The 22,900-nt window shown below is 38.0% G+C and overlaps 1 protein-coding gene across 1 annotated transcript in view; it reads right to left on the reverse strand.

Annotated features, from left to right (window-relative positions):
• The window catches only part of LOC122806599 (P2R1A-PPP2R2A-interacting phosphatase regulator 1-like), an 848,478-nt gene that overhangs the window by 171,186 nt on the left and 654,392 nt on the right, over positions 1–22,900 (reverse strand). The window contains exon 8 of the mRNA XM_044077155.1: positions 19,636–19,738. Within this exon, the coding sequence (XP_043933090.1) occupies positions 19,636–19,738 (103 nt within the window). The remainder of the gene's footprint in view (positions 1–19,635; positions 19,739–22,900) is intronic.

Below are 22,900 nucleotides of genomic sequence, written 5' to 3' on the forward strand. Positions count from 1 at the left end.
AAATACGAATAGCTGCCTGTTCCCTCTGACTGAGTAGAACATCAGGGAATCTCTTTGAACAGGGAGGAGGAAGGGAAAAGAGAATTATATATCCTCTGGAAACGATTCTCTACACCCATGTATCTGAGGTGATTTCTTGCCAGGATTTTAGGTACAGGCATAAGTGACCCATGATTACCTCCAGAGGTGGACAATCGGGCCTTTGTTCAGGAATGCTGGAAAGGTTTTCTGAAGAAGGTATCCTAGAAACCCTGATGTTGTGGGCCACCTCTGCCGTGAGGGTGGCATCTTCCATTATTGTTCTGTTCTCTGCCTCTGGGGGAATTTTCACCAGGCATAGTCTGGGAAGACCCTTGTGACTTCCTGAACCACATTTTATCAGTTCCTCGCTGGTTTCTAGAAAAGGGCCTCTGAGGAGTGGAAAAACATACTTCTACAGCAGAAAGGGTTTTCCCATCCTTCTCACACCTGGTTAAAGTGTCTCTAATAGTTGGGCTAAAAAGGGAAGAGCCGTCAAAGGGTGCATTGACAAATGAAGACTTGAAGGGCTCTGCAAAATCGCACAAGCACATCCAGGCATGCCTCCTTATGGAAATGCCTGAACCCGTTGTTCTTGTCATTGTTTTGGCAACATGAGAAATGAGCCTCATGGACAAATTGGAAACAGATGTCAGGGTGGCTAACTGATAGGTGACTGAACCCCACACCTCTTCAGAAACATCTTCTGAGACAGTATCCAACAGCTCCTTGAGCAGATCTCTCTGAAGTTTTGTAAAATGTGCCAAGTAGTTTAAAGACCATAGGGCAAAGGTCGATGAAGCATAAACTCCCTTCCCGTATCAATCCATCACCCGCGACTCCTTGTTGGGGGGATGGATAAAGGAACTTTCTTCTGCTAGTTCTTTTTTAGTGGCCGCAGCTACCACCATGGCATCTACAGAACTCCCTTAGTCCAATGGCATCTACAGAACTCCCTTAGTCCAAAAAGGCTTATCTTCTGGAGCTGTGATGATTTCAGCTGGTTTCCTGGGAATTGGCTTGGTAGCGTCAGAGGCCTTCCACGCTCGATGAGAGATCAACTCAATGAACTCATCAGCAGGTGGAGATACCCAGGAAGTAGATGGACGGGTACCAAAAGCCTGCAGGTACATGGATTCCTTGGTTGAAGGGTTGAAGGACTTGTAACCACCTCTCTGTTTAAGTATTTCCAGGATGTCTCCAGAGGAGACATCGTCAGGAGGTGATCTGGGGGACCCTTTGCCCTCATCGAAATCCGTGTCTTCTGTGATGGACTCTTTTGAAGAGTCAAGGTGCTTCCTTTTACATGATTTTTTTCCAAGTAACCTCCTCAGGGGGAACATTTGGAGAGGTTTCGGAAGAAAAAGGGGTACTCTGCTGGGTAGCCGAGGCTGCAGTACCCACTCCTCCTGTGGAGAGGTTGGTTGATGCTCCAGACCCAAAACAGCTAAGGACGGAGGCTCCAAGGAGGAAGGAACCAACCTAGCACTGGAAGCAGCCAATGCCCTCTTCATGGTCTCGAAGGCTGACCCACCAGAAGAGAAAGGGTACTCCAGGGCCGAAAAAGAAGACCTCAGCACTGAAGTACCCCCTGTCCCAATGAGGTCCCCATCAAGACTGAAGTCAGACCCAAACCCATCCATGCTGATGCACAGAGGCATTGGGCCTGCTCTGAAAATCTGGGGGCAGATCCCAACAATTCAGAACCGATCACCAGGCTGCAGCCTCAAGAGGACTCTGGTTCCGACACAACCAAAGTGCGTAGGGCAATTGTCCATTCAGAAGAGAAAGACACATTCGGAACCGACATGGTGGGTTCTGGGAAGCTTGGAACCAAGTACCTGTGGAGGTTACAGGATGAGGATTGGAAGTGGAAGTGGAAGGTGTCAGTGTCTTTTCCAAAGGGGTAGGAACTGACAGAGTGCCTAACACGACTTTGGTCCAAAGAATCTTCATTACCAACCTCTCCAAGTCGACTTTAGTGAGGCTCCTGGAAGAATGGATGGAGATCACCGAGGGGGACTTTGGTCTATCTAAAAATGGAGATGGTGGTCTGTCACCAAAGGGGTCCAGTGAAGGTGAATACCAGGTCCTTGGTATAGTAGTAAATGGTACCACACAGTTCCAAAATTCAGCAACGAAAATGGGTCAATGGAGTCTGACAATAATTTTCTAAAAAGATTATTAAATTTGGAATCTAGATATATTATTAATTTTAATACTCTTTTTTCCAAATGGCATGAATTTGGAAATTTGAATGTTAAAAATGAAAAATGAATCAAGTTGGAATGTGTATGAATTATTTATTTATTTATTCATTTATATGTTATTTATTAGGATAAATAGTCTATTGATTGATTGATTAATTATATAATCATCTAATTTTTGTAAGTGGTATATAAAGACTTGTATTTCAAATTGTAAGTTATTCCACTGAAGGCAAAGGCCAAGGTACCAGAATTGTAATAAAACTCAGAATCTTTCTACAAGTTTGGCTGTTATTTTCGTTGCTGAATTTTGGAACTGTGTGGTACAATTTATTTTTGGAGGTGTTGGAGTTGTTTTTGTGGTCAATTATAGTAGTAAATGGCGAAGATGATTGTTCTGGAGCCAACAAAGGAATGGAACTGAGGATGCATCAACTGGTTCTGAGGTATCCTTTGGGGTCGATGGTTTTCACGTTTGCTCTGATGTCTTTTTCCTTTTTTGGGGGCTCAGCACTGAGGAAGTACTCGGAACCGAGGCAGAGAATTTCTTCACCTCCAACGATCTAGAGGAGGAGGAAGAAGAAGAAGAAGCATGTCCAGATTTATGTTTGGTCTTGTCTGGAGATCCAGATATGGCCTCCCAAAAGGAGGAGGGCAGAAGGGCTTTCAGAATGAGTTTTTTATTTCTATCTACCAATGCTCGGTGACTGAAAGTGTGGCAGATAGAACAGTCCTCTTGCAAGTGCAAGGGAAACAGACAATACACACATAGTGAATGCTAGTCAGAAAATAGAATTTTATGATTGCATTTGGAACATTTTTTAAAACCAGTCTAAGTCTTCTCTTTGTCAGCCATCTTTTGGAGAAAGTAACGATTGCAACAGTCCACACACACACACAAACACACACCCTGAGGAAAAGGTAACAAAAAGGTTAAAAAGAAAAGGTGGGGTGCCTTCTGTGTGGAGTTTGCATGTTCTGCCTGCTTTTGTGTGGTTTTCCTCCGGATACTCCAGTTTCCTCTCACAATCCAAAGACATGCGCCTGGAGCGTTTTAGGCTTTGTCCTAGTTGGACTTTCCCAGTCAACAAATGTTAAAAAAAAAAAAAAAAAAAAAAAAAACTAGAAAAAAGGTCAAAAGGACAGAAAAGATTTTTTTTAAGGAAGTTACCAACAATGGTAATGGAAGACTAACATAGTGGTAAGGGATACCAACAATGGTGCTAAACAGCTACCCAACGGTAGTCGGACAGGGAGGAGGAGAGAGAGATTAGAACAAGAGAAAAAAAACTCTGCCTAAAAAATGGGTGAAAGCTTTGAAGATGGAATTGCAGAAAAAACAAGGTTTTAATTAATTTCAGAAAGAAAAGGAAGAGATTTTGAAGTAAAATTTTTAACTTAACTGTTAGGTTTGACAGTGATATGGAGAAACCACGTCCGAAGCTGAAAGCGGCATATGAAATCTGAGTAATCAACCCTAAGCATTACGGGTAAGGGATGTGCTCAAGAGTTTTTGGACTCCAAGTGGTGTAGAAATGGCCGAGTCGGTTCCGAAGGATCAGAACCGAATCCACAGGAGATAACAAGATGAAGACTGACAACTTCATATCTATACTTTAAGAACATATTTATCTTTAATAAAGAGAAAATTGGAGGATCCCACAGGAAAAAGGTAGAACAGAACAGTGAACATTCACTATGGAGTAAGCTAACTGTTTGAAAAAGCTGAAAAAAGAAGTTATGTAAGTGTATAACACTCCATCTGTGTTGTCCATTTTCATTCTTCCTCAACTAATAGATTTGGATCCAATCCCTTGAATCTGACTCGGATGTTGCAAATACTTGTGGCAACCAGTAAACTCTTGAGCTACTCCTTTACCCATAATGCACCAACCCTGAGTACCCAAGATCTTGTTTGCTAATATCAGAAGAAAGAAGCACTGAAATAGAGGTAGAGGAGACTATATTTGCACCCATGTTCCAAGGAAGTGGCATAATTAGAAAAACACTCACTCTTCCAATAGACTACAGGACAGGGGGTGGTTGGGAGGGGAGTTGAGGAAGAATGAAAATGGACAACACAGATGGAACATTATGGTGAGTACATAACTTATTTATCTGATGCTGTCAATTTTCATTCTATCCTCAACTTATAGGACAGAGTCCGCAGCTACATACATCCCCAGGTGGACTCAAGGAAGGATATTTCTGAGCACCACTGAACCAAATAATGCTCTACCCCTGGACACCATATCCAATTTGTAATGAGTAACAAATGTGTGAGGGGTAGCCCAAGTTGCTGCTGCACAAATGTCATCCATGGAAGCTCAAGACTGGAAGACTGATGACATAGCCATTGCTCTAGTGAAATGAGCTCATAATGGTTTTGATAAAGTAATGCCCAATTTGTTGTATATGTAAGAAATACAATCCATAAGCCATCTGGATAGAGTAATTTTGGCAACAGGTTTTCCTAATTTTATGTCAGAAAAGGGGACAAATAACTGGTCAGTCTTCCTGATACTTTGCGTTCTGTGCAGGTAAAAACATAATTGCCTGTGGACAGCCAATAAATGCAACATGTATTCATCTTTGTTAGAAAATCTGGGGAAAATACTGGCAAATTGATGGATTGATTAATATTAGTCTCTGAAACTACTTTGGGGAGAAAGGAAGCATTAGCTCGCAAAGTGACTCTGTCTTTGCAAAAGATCAAATAAGACAGTTTAGAAATCAAGGCATGGATCTCTGTAATTCTTCTAGCAGAAGTAATGGCTGTTAGAAAAACTGCTTTTCAAAAGACATACTTTAGTTCACATTTAGCTGCTGGTTCAAAGGGAGACTGAGTAAATTGTTGCAAGACCAGATTAAGATCCCATGGGGGAATAGGGTCTCTAAAACGAGGTCTTAGAAGAAGAGCACCTTGTAAAAAAGTTTTGCATAGTCTATGGGAGGCAACTGAAACACCTTCAAATCCTGTGTGAAAATCTGAGATTGTTGCTAGCTGGAATTTCACTGTGGAGGAGCTCACTCCATCTTTAAAAAATATGTCTAAGAATTCAAGAATACTATGCAAAGGGGCTGAAAATGAATCAACATTATTCTTGTGGGCCCAGTAAGCAAATCTTCTCCATTTACTGGAGTAGAGTTTACATGTTCATGGTTTATGTGAAGATAAAAGTATCTAACAGCCTGGAGAAGACAGCATAGATTGTCTGGCTACTAATGGAATTGGAGAAGCCAGACAGTTAGCCTGAGGTTTGATATGTCTGTATGAATCATCAAAAAATATAACAGCATGTATGATCGAGGGCAAAACCACAACCAAACACAAAAAAGCCAACGAGGTGGTGAAAATCCCAATAAGGTCCAGAAATGAAAAGACCACACCAGAACCACGAATGAATGTGCAACACATTAATAAAATAAAAAATGCAAAAATGGTCAAGCGCTTTCGTCCCCACAGATAGGACGTCTTCAGAGCCATTCATCATTAACATAGCATCACTTAAATAGTGAATAAAAACATCATGTGATACACTTGATCATGTTAATTTTAAAGGCAAAAAAAAACATTTTAAAACCTTGTTAACACATTATAAAACCATAGCTTTCTTTTTTAGTATTGGTACTATAGAGGTGTGTTCATTGATACCTGGTGCCATTGTGGCATTTAACCTTAATTGCCACTTTAATTCACACTCATTATTTTGTTTTCCCAATACCCACCCTTCTCATCTCTTCTAACCTTTTCCAATATGCCAAAAATAAATTTATTATCCTGACAATATAATATTTTGTGTGTTTAAAAAGGGCATTATTCGCATCCCCATTCTTAATGGCATACAAGTGTTCATAAATGTGTTTACGAAGACTTCTGACAGTTTACTAAAAAAACACCTTAAATAACGAACTGTTTAGAAAGCTCCAACCGGCTAAATGATGCTCTAATAATGCAGCGAGTGAACCTCGAACCTGATAAAACTTTTTAATAACAAAACATTCACAATATAGTAAAATCAAAACGTAGAACTTATCACGTTAAACACTTTCATCTGTAAATACAGACTTCATTAGAACAAGTTTAGCATATAATACACTTCCTTTTAAAACATTTTTTTGGCGCTAAAAATTCAATTACTTACTAGGTTCGAGTCAGGTTCACTCGCTGCATTATTAGAGCATCATTTACACGGTGGGAGCTGTCTAAACAGTTCGTTATTTAAGGTGTTGTTTTGGTTTTCATTCAATACATTGGTCGGATATGATGGATAGTGCTAGCGAAGTGACGGTGACTTCATTGAACCGTGATGATTTCCAACAGCTAAGAGCTGAAATGAACACACTAAAAGATGAAGTTACCAGGCTTATTAGTGTAGTTGGTCGGCTCCAAAATACCATCGGGAGCTCTAAAAGTGGTATTGAAGAGAATAATACCACTACACTGGTCAGTAATGCTTCCACTCAAGTGGAAATACCTAATGGACAAGGTGAACAACGTAATTGTGTGGAAGCTTCCTTGAATGAATTACCGCAGTTGAGGAATCTTAATTGTAACAACAGCAATGCATCGGACAATGAGTTTACCTTTGACTTTTCACTTTTTCAAGTGGATGATGACATCGAACGCATGGGAGCTCGTCCCAAGCGGCAGTTACCAGCAAAAACTTCTGCTTCAACTACAAAAGGAAATATTAACATTCAAAATGGTACTGTTATTAATTCATCCAGTCCTAGAAGGAAGAATCAATATGCAATGAATGATGAACAAGAAGCACATAAATTAGACAATTTTCTTATGAGTAATTTTGAGTTTGATATGAAAGGAACAGACAATAAATGTATTGCAAATGACAAGAGGTTTGAAGGCAACAGGGGAACCCTAAGGAATTATTGTTAGCTGTTAAGAGTAATAAAATAGACAATGCATACTTATTAAAATGTATAACATCAGGCATTGTACCAATGGGGTTAAGATTTTTTAAAATGCCCATGGGCATTCATTTAAATGACAATACAATGGTGGAATTCAACACCTTATTTAATAATTTTGGTAATAGTTATATGAATCTGTTGATCAAAAAGAATGATGAGAAATTAAGCAAACTGGTTGGAGAAGTGGAAAAAATGAATAATGACATCTTGAATGATTTATTGTTCCCACAGTGGCAAGAACTATATGATAAGCAATATAAAATGGCCGATAGCAAGGCCAAAGGGTTATTTGATAGAAAATGCAAAAAGATACAACGGGATATGGAACAATATAGGAATAAAAAAGCTTACATATGGAATAATGAACAGAAAGAAGAGAACAGAAATATTTTAAGACATGGTGAGGAAACACAGAGATAGAGGGAAGAATTTTCAAGGGGGCAGATTTTTTCCAGCACCGAAAAGGAATTATGGCAAGTGGAACAGACAAGAGTGGTAGAAGATCCTAGCATTTTATTAAAGGAAAACAGGGTAATGGATGACAGTAAGTTAATAATTATAGAAAACAGTACACAGTGTGCCAAAAATATAGAAGGCAATGAAAATGGAGAGATAGTTAGTAGTTTTAAAGATTTAAAAGTATATAACTATACAGATGTTAATATTCAAGATGCGCATTTCACATTATTTGCTAAAGGAATGAAGTATATACTCACAGTTAGATTCAATTTAGTTGACAATATTACAGAAATGAAGTTATTTTGTAGAAGGTTAAATTTGGCATGTTTTTTCAAAACAACACGTATCATACAGTAAGTAACAAACACGTTTTTAAAAAGAGAAGTACATTCATACCACCATCAAATAATATGGTTAATAATTATGAAAAAATAGTCTGTGATGATGTATATAGATTTAATAAGCAAAATAGAAAACAGATTATAACAGACAATTTAAACACGGAAGAAAGGAAATGTCTAGAGGAATTGACTAAGAATAAAGACATCCGTGTTATGAAATCGGATAAAAGGGGAGGAATAGTCTTATAGAACACCATGGACTATATATAAATATATATATATATATATATATATATATATATATATATATATATATATATATGAGATACAAAAAATATTAATAGAATCTGGAAATTACGAAATTATTTCCTTAAATGAAATAAATATAGGATATCAGAAGATCGATTTAGCCTTAGAGGAATATTTACTAGATAATAGGATTACAGAAGAAATGTATAATTATTTGAAGGTTGATTATTCATTAATGGCAACTATAGTAGGTATCCCCAAAGTGCATAAGGACATCAAAACCCCCCCGTTTCAGCCCATCATTTCAGGAAGTAAATCGAAGACATTTAATATAGGGGTGGTGATAGATGGGTTAAACCCATATATGCTAATACTTCTCATCTTATAAAGGACTCTTGGAGATTTTTAGCCCATTTAACCCCTAGTATATGGAAAAGGAATTTGATTTACATTACTATAGATGTTATTGATCTTTTCTCGTGTATCCCAAAACAACAGGGACTGGAAGACTTTTGTACAAGCATGAGAAAACATTCCAACATGAGCTGGGAGCAAATTAATCTTATTACTGATATGATGGGCTTGAACCCGCGGTAGTGGTGCTGCGGTAGCGTTGTCGCCTCACAGCAAGACTTTGTCCCGTTCAAGTCTCAGCTAGAGCATCTTCTGTGTGGAGGCATGCGTGAATGGCCATGCCTTCGTTGAAGGTTGTGCGTCAGGGCTGGTAGCTCGGCACGTAAAAATCCACTACCAAACATTAGCGGACCGGAGTTCCACTGTGGCGACCCCTAACCGGGATAAGCCGAAAGACACAACAACAACAACTGATATGATGGGCTTAGTACTAGATCATAACTACATTTATTTCGAGAGGGAATATTTTAAACAAACCAAGGGAGTAGCTATGGGGGCATCCTGTGCCCCTATATTTGCAAACCTGGTTATGCTTGAATGGGAACATTAATTTTTATTCAATAGTGTCTATTACAAATACATATCATATTACACTAGATTTCTGGACGATATGTTTGTTTTGTGGAATGGACAGGTCGAAATCATTAATGAATTTATCGAATATTTAAATCATACTAGTAATTTCATGAAATTTACTTACAATGTTAGTACTGAAGGGATAGCATATTTAGATACCTATATTAGACATACCAATATGGGTTTTCAGTCTGAGATATACAGGAAAGATACCTTCTCTAATGGGTATTTGAAATATACAAGCAATCACCCCAGGCAAATGTTAAAAAATATATTTAAAGGACAGTGCATAAGAGCTGCCAGAATGTCCTCCAATTATGAAGTAATGGAAAAAGAAATTAATTTTATTAGAACTATGTTTTCGAACAGAGGGTACCCTCTGTCAGTATTAAATAACATCTCTACATATGTCATTAATCAATGGGGTAAAAAATATCTACCCATATTGGGAACTGAATTGAATGACATTGTATTTAATAAAGAAAAATCTGAGGAATTAGCTCAGACTAGAGTGTGTGTTCTAACATATTCACCTTACATAAACAAAATTAAAAATATTATTAGTAATCATTGGAGTATGTTAGTAGTCAATGAAGAGGTCAGGAAAGTCATTGGTGAAAGACCTAGGTTTGTCAACAAAATGGGTATGAACATTAAGAGACACTTGGAGAAAAGAATGAAAATTAATGAAAACCAGATCATTACCAAAAACACAAGAGAATGTGGATGTTGCAAGCAGTGTTTTGCTATTAATGAAAAAACAGGTTGTAGATTGAATGATATAAACAAGACATATGTTACATTTAAAGCTGGGAACTGCAATAGTAAAAATATTATATATTTGGCCAAGTGTATGTCATGTACTGCCTTGTATATAGGTAAGACTGAGAGACAATTCAGAAAACGTATATATGACCATTTATATAAAATTAGAGTGAAAGATATGAACAATGCATTGTGTAGACACATTAGTAATAGGGGAGAAACACATGAGTTTAAATTTGCTATTTTAGATCAAATAAACATAGATCCCAGGGGTGGTGATTACAAAACACTTTTAAGTAAAAGAGAGAGTATGTGGCAGATTTTAACAAATGCCACTAGAGAACCCAGGATCAATGATCATATTACCATTAAACCTTTTTTGCAGTTGTTATAAAAACTTTATATAAAAACTTTTTATTTAACAGTATAAAGAAAAAAAGCTGTTAGATTATTATTTTTTATTCAGAATTATTTATTTATTTATTGTTAATAGATTTTATTAATATTATGTGTATAAGAGTTAGATTGTTATTAGATGAATTATATATTAGGATATATTAGTACTGATACATTGTATTTGTACATTGTAACAACATAATGAAATATTGATGCATTGGCACTTTAAATGTAAGTAACTGAATTTTTGGCGCCAAAAAGAGTTTAAAAGGAAGTGTATTATATGCTAAACTTGTTCTGATGAAGTCTGTATTTACAGATGAAAGCGCTTAACGTGATAAGTTTTACGTTTTAGTTTTACTATATTGTGAATGTTTTATTAAAAAATGTTATCAGGTTCGAGTCGGGTTCACTCGCTGCATTATTAGAGCATCATTTAGACGGTGGGAGCCGTCTAAACAGTTCGTTATTTAAGGTGTAGTTTACTAAAAAAGAAAGCTATAGTTTTATAATGTGTTAACAAGGTTTTAAAATGTTTTTTTGCCTTTAAAATTAACATGATCAAGTGTATCACACAATGTTTTTATTCACTATTTAAGCAATGCTATGTTAATGATAAATGGTTCTGAAGAAGTCCAATCTGTGGGGAAGAAAACACCTGACCATTTTTGCATTTTTTATTTTATTAAAGTGTTGCATGTTCATTTGTTGTTTTGGTGTGGTCTTTTCATTTCTGGACCTTATTGGGATTTTCACCACCTAGTTGACTTTTTATGTCTGTATGAATCATGTCCGTTGGGTGAGGCAGGAGGTTTGGAATCGGCTCCAGAATCCATAGTTGGTGGAGTAAGTGTGGCCAATGGAAGGGGAACCAAATCTGTTGAGGCCAGAAGGGTGCAATGAGGATAACATTTCTCTTCAGCATGGCAGCTTTCTGCAAAAAGTTGAATATTAACGGCATTGGTGGGTAAGCATAAAGAAGGCTGGAAGGCCAATCATGAGGGTGGCCTAATGGTTAAGGTGTTTGCCTTACAAACACAAGGTGCATGGTTTGAGTCTCACAAGGGATAATTGGCTAGGCTTAAAATGGCTCGCAAGGGCAGTTAGCTTAGTACTAACCTATGAACCTATGAAGTAAAGCATCCCTCGGTGACTCCCCTTGTGTGGGAATTAGGGCAAAGTAGCTTCTGCACTTGCTGTTCAGGGGAGAAATGAAAAGACTGCAGCAATGCTGTCCCCACTGATGAAAAATTATATCCGCCACATTTTGGATGAGAGACCACTAGCGAGGGAGAAGAATGCACCTGCTCAGTTTGTTTGCTATCACACTGGACTTCCCCAGAATGTGCATTGCTATGAGAAAGCAGTTGGACGAGATCGTCCATTGTCACACTCTGAGTGCTTCCCAACAAATAGGTTAACACTTGGTTACTCTCTGTTTGTTGATGTACCAAACTACTGACATATTGCCCATTTTAATTGCAATCGTCCCCAGGGAGAGACTTCTTGAAAGGCTTGCAACTCTAAAAGCACCGCTCTCATTTTCTGGTTATCCCCAGATAACAGCATGTCTGAAGAACCTGATTTCTTGCCTTTATTACTTGATGCGTGGTCGAGGCGGTAATGAGCCAGTTGTCTAGAAAAGGAAACACCCAGAATTCTTGTAGTCTCAAGTGAGCTGCCACTACTTCCATACATTTGGTGAACACCCTGGGGGCTGTGGTGAGGCCAAAGGGCAGAACTCTGAACTGGTAATGACTGGCTCCCAGCTGAAAGCATAAATACCTTCTGGTGTGCCTGTTCATTTGTATGTGATAGTAAGCGTCCTGAAGATCTATTGAGCACATCCAGTCGTCCTTGTCCAGAAATGAGAGCGCTGGATGGAAACTTTAAATCTCAAAGGTGTATATTGGAATACTGCAATCTTTCTTAGTTATGGGAAATTCCTCAGATTTCTGCTGTGCAAGAATCTGTTTCCATTTGCAGCTCTCAAGTTTGGTCTTCTGTGAACTATCAGAGTTTGAAGTCCAAACACCTCTGGAAGCAATGTTCAAATGTTGAAATGAAAAGCACCACAAGTTGAGAAATATAAAAACACCAGGTATTTAATGATTCCAGTAAGTGGAATCATTAAATACTTGGTGTTTTTATATTTCTAAACTTGTGGTTCCTTTCATTTCAACATTTGAACATTGCTCTAGAGGTGCTTGGACTTCAGACTTGTGGGTTTTCATATTTTGGTGACTTTGTGTTTTATCAGCTATCGGAGTTTCTCAGGCATTTAGCTGTAGTGTCTCTCATTTTTCAGATTGTTAACATTTTCCTTTATCTGAATGACCAACAGATTCATGGTTGTTCAAAGGAGTTTGTTAAATACTGTGGTAAAGATTACTCTTCTGACTTCTTTCTTTTCTTACTGATGCACCCCTCTATTAGATAGCAAACATCCTTAGTCATGCTTAAAAAGTGTGCATGGTTGTTCTCTCTGTGGCTGTTAAGAAAACCTAAATTACATCATTCCCTTATTCCTCAGGATACCTTAGATGTTACAGTCAGTGGCACGTTGGATTTCATTTATTTTCGGCAGAAATGTTATTCTATTGACATTACGTGGCACACTTTCATTGAGAATTATTCTGTCCTCAAGCAAAATTCATGACAATATCTATCTTTATTGTGATAAGAGACAAAGAGTTGATTGATAGCCAGCAGCTTCCTTTGTCATTTAGGTGAAATGCTTGCAACTGTTATGATAGCACAATGTTTAGGACCCCATATGAGTTTATTTTTTCTGCAATTATTTGTGGATTTTCTGTAGTCAAGCAGTACATTCCATGGAAAAGGAGTTCTGCATTCCATTTGTCCTCAGAGAATTGGATTAGTGAAAGAAATGAGAGAAAGCTTCTCTTTTCTTTTTTCTTTTCCCTTCATCTTAATTTATGGCAGTAGACATTTCCGCACCAGCTGGGATGCAGATTTGGAATCTATAAAATGGCAGGCTTGGTAATCCCATTCTCAAGTTGCACTGTTTGTATATCTAAATGAAATGTTGACTCTGTAGATGACATTGAAGGGATCCAAAAATTGTTTATGTCAGTGACTCCTTCAAATAGTTTCAGACAGTACCACAGTTTTGTGGTACATAAACAGATAAGGTGGGAAAGGTTTCATTTCTACCAGCTCAATAGAAAGTTAGTGTATTTGGGACCTTGCATTTTCAAAGAATAACCACCTCACACAAATTCATGAACAATACAGTTCACCAAATTAAACTGTACTTGCCACACTGTCAATCTCTAGCATTACTCTTTTCAATTGCTATCACTTCCTAACTCTCCCACCATCTTCTGCCCTGACTCTTCACTACCCCACAGCAATTCCTCTATGATGCAAACCTGACATAAAATTTGCTACATCCATTAATTACTGCTGTACAACTTTTGTCATATGTTGTTACTTTCTGTTCTGTTTTTAATATGTACAGCTTACTGCCCCTCTGTTTTCTGTTTTTTTTTTCTTCTTCTTCTTTGGAAATTATTTCATCTGGCAATACCGGCGATATTGTACTCGAAGGCCTCACCTTGCATTTTGCACAGAAGTGGGCATGTCGCAAATGATTGATGACCAGGTCTGCATATGAAATGAGCCATGATTGACACGGCATTCAAACAATGCAAATGGATGGACTTTTTTTGCTAAAAATAAAAGCACACTCTTGAAGAATTTTAGTTGCTTGTTACATTTTGAAGGGTTTCAGATACAAAAATAATAGCTTTTTTGCTAAAATAAAAGCCCACACTTTTTAGAATTTTAGTTGGTTGGTAAGCGATTCAAATACAAAAATAATAGCTTTAGTCAACTAATAAAGGGAACGTAGAAAAAAAGGACACTTGCCATTTTCATATCACCCTCCATGACAAGGACACACCTGCCCAAATAAGGGACTGCCCAGCCTAAAGGAAAACTAGTGGTAACCTTAGGTCAGGACAAGTATAAAAAGTGAGCTTATATACTTTATTTTGAACAAAAAAAATGTATCTCCAGATTAAATCATTAGCTTAAAAAGTGACCATGTAGTTTACCATTTAATTTAAAAGAAAACATACTTTGCAGACAGCCAGATGCAAGAACAAAACAAAGTTTCTGAAATATGTCTTTTATTTAATAAATACATATTTTTTTGTTTATATTAAAATAAGAAACAAACAATTGTTCTGGAAGACAACACATGACACGTATTAAAAGCTGGACAGTGTATTAGGATTCTTTGAGGGAATACATATTCATTAGTACCCAATTACAAAACAGCACGGGGGGTGGGTTTTGGGCGGGGCTTGCCACTGCGCATCTGCTGAGGCCCTCAAGTACAATATCGCCGCAAACCTACAAGTGATCAGTTGTGATCAGTCTACCACCCCAGCAATCAAATGTAAAATAAAAATAAAATAAAAATAAAACAATTTGAAGATATACCTAGCTGTAGAGTCTACCTGGCTCTAGAATGTCAAACTGACAAGTTTTTCCTGACTTGGTATTCATATGGGAGATTCTGTCTATAGATTAGTTTATCTCCCCTAAAATATTTTACTTCCTTATTTTCTAAAAAGGATTCTGGATGCCTTTCTGTGGGACTGAAATTGGGGGATAATTTTTGCTATTTCTCTTATACAGAGAGGTCTTTTGAAAACATTGAGCGAGAAGGCTCAAATAATCTTGCTAGCACCATTCTGGCTGAGAGAATCATGGTTCTCCATTTTTGTAAGTTCACCTCATATTCTTTTCCTCTCAGAAGTGATCCTCTCTCTAAACAGAACAGGCAAGCCCTTTTTCCACCCCTTAAATCTGTTCATATCATGATTTGGATCTCAATCTTAACACCTAATAATTCCTACTTCTCTTGTGATATTAATACAGTTTTGAGTTAAGCTACTAAAGCAACCACTAAGAAATCTTACTTTTTGTAATAGGAAAAACTTCTGTTGTTGGTGTCAGACTCGAGGTTTTTCTTTATTGAAAGTCATTTTAGGTCCATTTTACTTGACCCCGTGTCTGCTGGGCATGATCATTAGCCCATTTTTGTTGCTCTATCATTTAATCATTCTTGCAGAACCTTGAGCGTCTGCTTCCACAGATAGTGTGAGTTAGATCTCCTGGCTTCCCTGAATATTGTGTCACATAGCTGATGGATGGTAAAGAGAGCCAGTCAAGGAGAAGCCTATCATCCAGAAAGCCAGAAAGGTGTATTTATATAGCCTAGCTTCCCAAATCCCTATCTATCAAGCACATACAGTCATCCTCGCCCCTTCAATGCCTCCTCTAAGAGTTCAGACCTTAAGAACACAGGTCAGGAAAATAATCTGCAGTATCAAAGTTTCTCCCAGCTTGGTTCTTCAAGCTCTAAGAACAATGGCAGCGGGAATAACTCTAGTACCTTTAGCCAGGTTTTACTTGAGAATTCTACAATGGATGCTAGCCACACAATGGTCAATACTTTGCCAACTATTGTCAACCCCGATACATATTACACAGATTTGCAAGAGAGATCTCAGGTGGTGGTCATCTAGATATGGAAACACCCAGAATCCTTGCAGTCTCAAGGGAGCTTCCATTACTACCATGCATTTAGTGAACACTCTGGGAGCTGCGGTGAGGCCAAAGGGCAGTGCTCTGAACTGGTAATGGACTGGCTCCTAGCCAGAAGTGTAAATACCTTCTGGGTTGTCTGTTCATTTTTATGTGTCAGTATGCATCCTGAAGGTCTATCAAGCACAGCCAGTTGTCCTTGCACAAAAAGGGCAGGATGGATTGAACTTTTACCATCCATAACTTTGTGTACTGAACTGACTTGTTCAGATTGCTGAGATCCAATATTGGTCTCCAGTCCCCTGTTTTCTTTGGCACTAAAAAAATCTTGAGTAAGTTCTGGACTTTCTCTGTTCTGGGGGGACCTCTTGGATGGCTCTTTTTTTCCTAGCAGCTGCTGCCTCCCTCTGACTGGGTGGAACATCGGGGATATTCTCTCTAACTAGAGGAGGTGGATGAGAAAATAGTATGATATAACCTCTGGATATTATCCTCTGCACCCATGAATCTTTTGTAATTTTTAACCAGGGTCTCTGGTGCAGGGATAGATGACCCCCAACTGCCTCCTTTCAGAAGCACTTGTAGGATCTGTCAGAGAAGGAATCTCTCGATCCTTGGCTTTGCAGACTCCCTTTGCCACCAGGGCAGCATCTTTCATTAGAGTTCTCCCCTCTGCCTCTGGGGGAACTATCTCCATGTGGATCTTGGAAGGGACCATAGGATTTCTTGAACCACATCTTCCGACCTCCTTACTGATATATAAAAAAGATTCATTGAGGGGTCGAAACACATACACCCACAGCAAATAGGGTTTTACCTTTCTGTTCACACTTGGAGAGCATGTCTTTCAGTTTGGGGCCAAATACGGAAGTTTCGTCAAAGGAAACATTGACAAAGGAAGTCTGAAGGGTTCTGCAAAGTCACACAAGCACATCCAGATGTATTTTCCGATGGAAATACTTGAACCTGCCACCTGTGAGGTATCTTCTGTTGCATGAGAGATAAGCCTCATGGACGAATTGGAAATGGACTGAAGGATAGCCATCCACCAGACAACAGAGCTCTCTGTCTTGGAGGATATGGTCCCAGAGAGGGATTTGGTAAGCTCTTTAATCAAATCCCTCTGGAGTCTTGTGAATTAAGCCAAATAGTTCAGTAACTGAAAGGAAAATGTCACTGAAGCATAAACACGCTTCCCAAATCTGTCCAACGCCCAAGACTTCCTGTTGGGGGGGGGGTGGACAGAGGAACCCTGTTCTGCTAGTTCCTTCTTGGTGGCTGCCACTATAAACATGACATCAAATGGTACTCCTTTGCTCCAATGGATTGTGTCCTTATGTGGTACCAGGATTTTGTCTGGTCTCTTGGGTATTTGTTCAACAGTATTAGGATACTTCCATGCTCGCTGAGAAACCAAATCAATATGTTCATCAGTGGGCAGAGTCACCCAGGAGGTAGATGGATAAGCACCAAAAGCCTCCAGGAAAGGGCTGATGTGAGACCAACCACCCCTTTGCTTTAGGAGTTCCTGAATGCCTCCAAATGAGACATCTTCGGGTGGTGATCCTGGGGATCCTTCCCGTTCATCAAAGTCTGTATATGTTCAGTCACTGACTCTTGAGGAGAGTCTATGTGCCTCCTTCTGCACTTTTTCTTCCTTGGAACTTCTTTGGTGTGATGCTCCAGAGAAGTGTCAGAAGAAATCATTATACCGCGATGGGTACTGTGGTGGCTAACTTGGGTTGGCTGTACCTGTGATAAGGATGCTTGAGGCACAAGACGCAGAGACAAATGGGCTAGGATGGTCGGAGCCAAAGAAGGTGGAGAAGTTCAAGCTCTAGGGAGAGAGAAAGCTCTCTCCACTACCTTGAACGCTGAATGCCTAGGAGAGAAGGAAACCGACAGCTCTGAAAGAACATGCTTATGGGCCACAAGCTCCCTCCTCCAGAAGGCAGAGCACTCAAAGAGGGAGTTGGAGCTAAGCCATCTAATGCTGAGGCTCTGAGGGGAACAGACAGCTCCAACAGCTTATGAGTCGACTCCAACACCTTGGATCTGGCACCGACTCTATTGCTCCGACAGCCATTCAGTTCCAAGGCACTCAGAGCTGGTCATCTCAGAGACATCACTGCAGTCAAAGATAGCAGTATCTTCAGATCCAATGTGAACGACTCCAGAAACTTTGGATCTGACAATATCGATACTATAGGATGGACCAGAGAAGGAGCAAGCAAGGGAGGGGTTGTACTAACTAAGGCCTCTGGACACGATGGGGTTGGAGCCCAGAGAATCCCCATTTGTATCTACATCGAGAGGAACTTCCTCATCATCCTGTCCATGTTGGCTTCAGCCAAAATTTTTGAAGAGCAAGTCAAAGACGCTGTGGATGAGGACCTAGAATAGTGGTGTCTCGGAGAACATTCCAAGAAGGTGGATGTCAGCCAAGAAGTGATAGAATCCAGACCCAAGAGTGGAGACTGGATCTGAGGAGTCTTTTCTTTTTGAATCTTCAGATCCAAAGATTTAGGCATTTTTGCTGGAGGTTTTGCCCTCAGAACTGATGAACTCATGCTCCAGACACCATTTTAGAGCATTTTCTGGTGTCTTTCTTTTCAGATGTCTTAGGGGGCTGAGCCCTAGAAAATGCTGCTGAAGCAGAAGATTTAGAGGGCAGCAAGCCTCTGTGAATAAATTTATTCTTGCAGTCTATGATGGCCCTAGGGTTAAAACCCTTATAAATGTCACAGATTGCGTTGAGGTGTGACAGGCCTGGGCAATAGACACATTCAGAATGCCCACTGGAAAGCAGAATTCTGTGAACACAAATCGAATATTTTTTGAAATGTAGCTGAAGGGAGAAAGACCAAAAGGCCAAAAATTGAAAACGTTAAGATAAATATATTCTTTAAATAGTTAGAAATATAGAAATTAAACAGTATATCAACTATGGGTAAGTACATTTTTTTACACTGAGGAAGGCTGTGTTTCTAATTCCAGCCGAAACCAGTCTGGTTGTTTGTTGTTTTATGTCTTCTATATTTATTTAATAAATTTTGCTTCAGGCAACAGTTTGCTGGCTCATTGTTGTTCCTTTTGAGTCCTGTTTTTGAGCCGTGTAGTTGCACTCGCACAGGAGGTCTGTTCTTGATGTTAAATAAAGGTGTACCAAAAAAGGTACAGAAAGAACTACCAACAATGGTAAAGAAATCTAGCAGTGCACAAATACTTTGAAAGAGAAGGGAGGAAATATCAGAAGAATTTGAGGATATATAAAGATAAATATATAAATACAGATACAACATATAAGTAGAAAAGTTATCAAACTCACTGTAATGCCAAAAAAAGAATATAGTAACTTGAGAGTTGAAAAGTGGCCACATCTGTACTCTAAGGTGGGAAACATGATCTGAGGTATGTTAGGGACTAAGGCATTATGGGAAAAGGAGGAGCTCAACAGCTTTCAGTGATCTACGAGCTAGTAGAAGTGGCTGAGTTGGATCCAAGGATCGGAATGAATGAAAATTGACATCAGATCATTTAATAATGCTAGGCTTACACACTGTCTTGAGATTCATAAACAGAATCAAAATGATAATCTTCCAATGTAAATTATGCAAGTAAATTATTCACTTGTGTACTTTCACTTGATTGTAAGAAAACAAAAAAATTATACAAAACAAATTTGACAGCACCTGTGAGAAATCACTGGCTTGAGGACGACAGACTCTGAGCTTGCAGGACCAGGAACCCCAGCAACAAATAATTTCTTAGGCGGTGAATCCACTTCAATTCCACCTTTTAAAGGAAAAGTACCAAAGTTTTATCAGAGCCTGTAAGTACAGAAGCTTGAAATAAAAACTATGAAACCAGCTACCCCTCACTTATTTTACGGTGTTTATTTTATGGCGTTCAAACTGACTTTCTGAACAGTAAACATGGCAATTTGTCTACAAGAAATAAACCAGTGAAAAACAATAACTGCACAACAAATAACGTTAAAGCAAGAAAAGATAAAGGTTTACTAATAACATTATGTTATTCAGCACAAAAATACCTACAATCCCATAACTACTGTAATAGTACTTTACTCAATACATGTCTCCAAAGTGACTGTAATCTGGCTAATGAAGGCTTGAAACAGTAATTTGTCATTCATTTTAGCAAACCAATGTAAATAATGTTAAAATGAACAATATGGGACACCTGACACCTACAAAGCATCTATGAAATAAATGATGTTGCATTAAATGTTTATCTTTTTTGTAAGCAGAAAAAGTGGCAGAATAGCTCACACCCAACACTTCTTAACAAAGAAGTTGTGAACACTTTCATAGCATTTTCAAAAATAGTTTGTTACACAGATGTCATACTAGAGCCATGTGGAAAAAGATGCTGTAGGTGTGTGTGTGTGTGTGTGTGCATATATATATATATATATATATATATATATATATATATATATATATATATATATATAAAGATATATATATTATATATCGCTATATGTATACGTGTGTGTGTGTGTGTGTGTGTGTGTGTGTGTGTGTGTATATATATATATATATATATATATATATATATATATATATATATATCTATATATATCTATATATATATATTTTTTTTTTACATTTGTTGACCGGGACAGACTGACTGAGCTAAAATAGCCCTTTTTCAGCAGAGGCCTAGGGAGAAAAGCTCCGCATACATACACATAAAGTTTAAACATAATAAAATAAGAACAATTTAAACATAATAATATAAAAAGCATACGCATTTAAAATAAGCATGAGACAATCACAACAAAAAGTGAATAAAGCAACTATAGACAACAAAAGTAAGGAAGGAAGCAGCATAAACAGCACATTTTAGTTTTGTCAAATGAACATGAAATAAACGATATTTAGTATTTTACTGTTGCTGCACATCAGGTTTATGGGAGGGAGGAGAGAGATGAGAGTTTTAACAGTAGTGTGTGGAGGTTGAGTAGTAGTATAAAGAAGTTTCCTACATAGTGAAGACACGAGGTCCAAGAGAAGAAATAAAGGCTAGACAGAGCTAATGGGTGAAAAAGGAGAGGAGGTCAATGAAGTAAATAACATAGGGGACAGGTAAAGGACTGTATTAGGGGTGATAGGGAAGTTTATGGGGGGAGACTACAGTGACAGGACCAGTAAATTTTTAAGTATTCCTTGGTAGCTGCTTTGAATTTTTATGGGTGATTGAGGGACCTGATTTCTAATGGTAACTGGTTTCAAGAGATGGTGGGATAGTAGCTTAGGAGGTTGCTTCTCAGTTTGGTCTTAGGTTTATAGATTTGTAGAAGATTTTGGTCTGAGCTCTGAAGTGACCTAGTGGGAGACTAATAAATAAACTGGGGCAACAGGAAGGCTGGTATATAATGGAGTAAATAATTTGAAATAATTATTGAATAATCACCACCAATAGCTCCACGAGAGAAATTCTTTTATTATTAACAAAGGACAGTTTAAAAGAACTGATTTAGCGCTTTCGTCTCCCACTGGAAACCTCTTCAGAATCAATTAACCTTGCTCAAAACATTCTTTTTATATAAAAAACACACATCAATTAATTTCAATTAAATTAAATACTAATATATAATAAAAAGAAATAAAAAGAAATAAAATAAAAGAAAAGCATTAAAACATTTTTTAACTAGGTATAAGAACCTAGCAGTGGAGAACTGGTATTTCAGTAAGTGCCTTAAGGACAAAATTGTTCCCAAGGGACTTAGAATTAATAAGTTCCCTAACAATATTAATAACAAAATTAATGACAATGTTGATGGAGATTTTTTCAAAAGTATATGTGATATTTTTAATGAATGTGGGCTGGCCATGCTAAAGGTATTAATTAGGTACAATGAACAGAGAATGGAGTTGGATAAGAAAGAAATAGATTATATAAGGAAATAAATGACGATTTGTTGTTTTCAGTCGAAGAATATAAAACTGTTTATATGAGAACTTTACAGGATGTGGATAATACAGTGACACGAAGTTACAATAGGAAAGTGTCTAAATTGGAAAGGGATGTGAATGAACACAAGTGTGGGATAGCTTATAGTTTAAACAATAGGAATTTCAATGCACAGAAAAGAGTGTTTGGTGGGTACCGATTTTATCAAGTACACAAGCAGGATAATTATGGTAGAAGTGAGTGGAGTAATAATAATAAGGGGCGACACATGAATCACTCGTATGGGCAGGATTTTAATGAATATGAAGACCTTAGAAACACCACATGTGAGAGTGTCCCTTTAGAAGAGGAAGGACCGAGGAGGTCCGAGAGGTTAAGGAACCGTGCCCAGCAACCCTCATATGCCCAAGTCACAGGGAATTACCATCACAACGAGTATGCGAGGAGAATGTACAGGTAGGGCAAATTAGCTGTGATGATTCAAGAGAAGTTCCTACAAACTACACAAACAATAACTGTGATGGATCAACAACTATTATTCATTCTTTTAATGATTTTAACATATTTAATTACTCTGATGTTAGTATTAATGAAGTTTATTTTAAATTATTTATTAAAGGATTTACATTTGTGCCTATTAAAAAGCCTGCTATTGAAAATATTATATTAGATATAAAAACTTTTGCCAGGAAGTTAAATTTCAAGCATTTGTTCAAGGAAGACAACAATAACTTTAAGAAGGATGTGTTAAAAAGGTGTAGCATATATAATCCTCCCCTACAGCATGATATTATACATTTTGAAAATTGTCTTACTAGAAGAGTTAGGAGTGAATACAAACAAGACAAAAACAAATATGAAAGTATTTTAACTTATGATGAAAGTAAACTTTTACATGAACTCAGTGGTAACAACAAAATACGTGTGATGAAGCCTGACAAAGGTGGGGGAGTGGTCCTTATGGACCAGTGGGACTACACTAATAGAATGCCGGATATATTAATCAACGATAGTAGC

This window comes from Protopterus annectens, chromosome 7.part0 (assembly GCF_019279795.1).
Source record: "Protopterus annectens isolate FY-2018-M chromosome 7.part0, PAN1.0, whole genome shotgun sequence".
In the NCBI taxonomy this organism is placed as follows: domain Eukaryota; kingdom Metazoa; phylum Chordata; order Ceratodontiformes; family Protopteridae; genus Protopterus; species Protopterus annectens.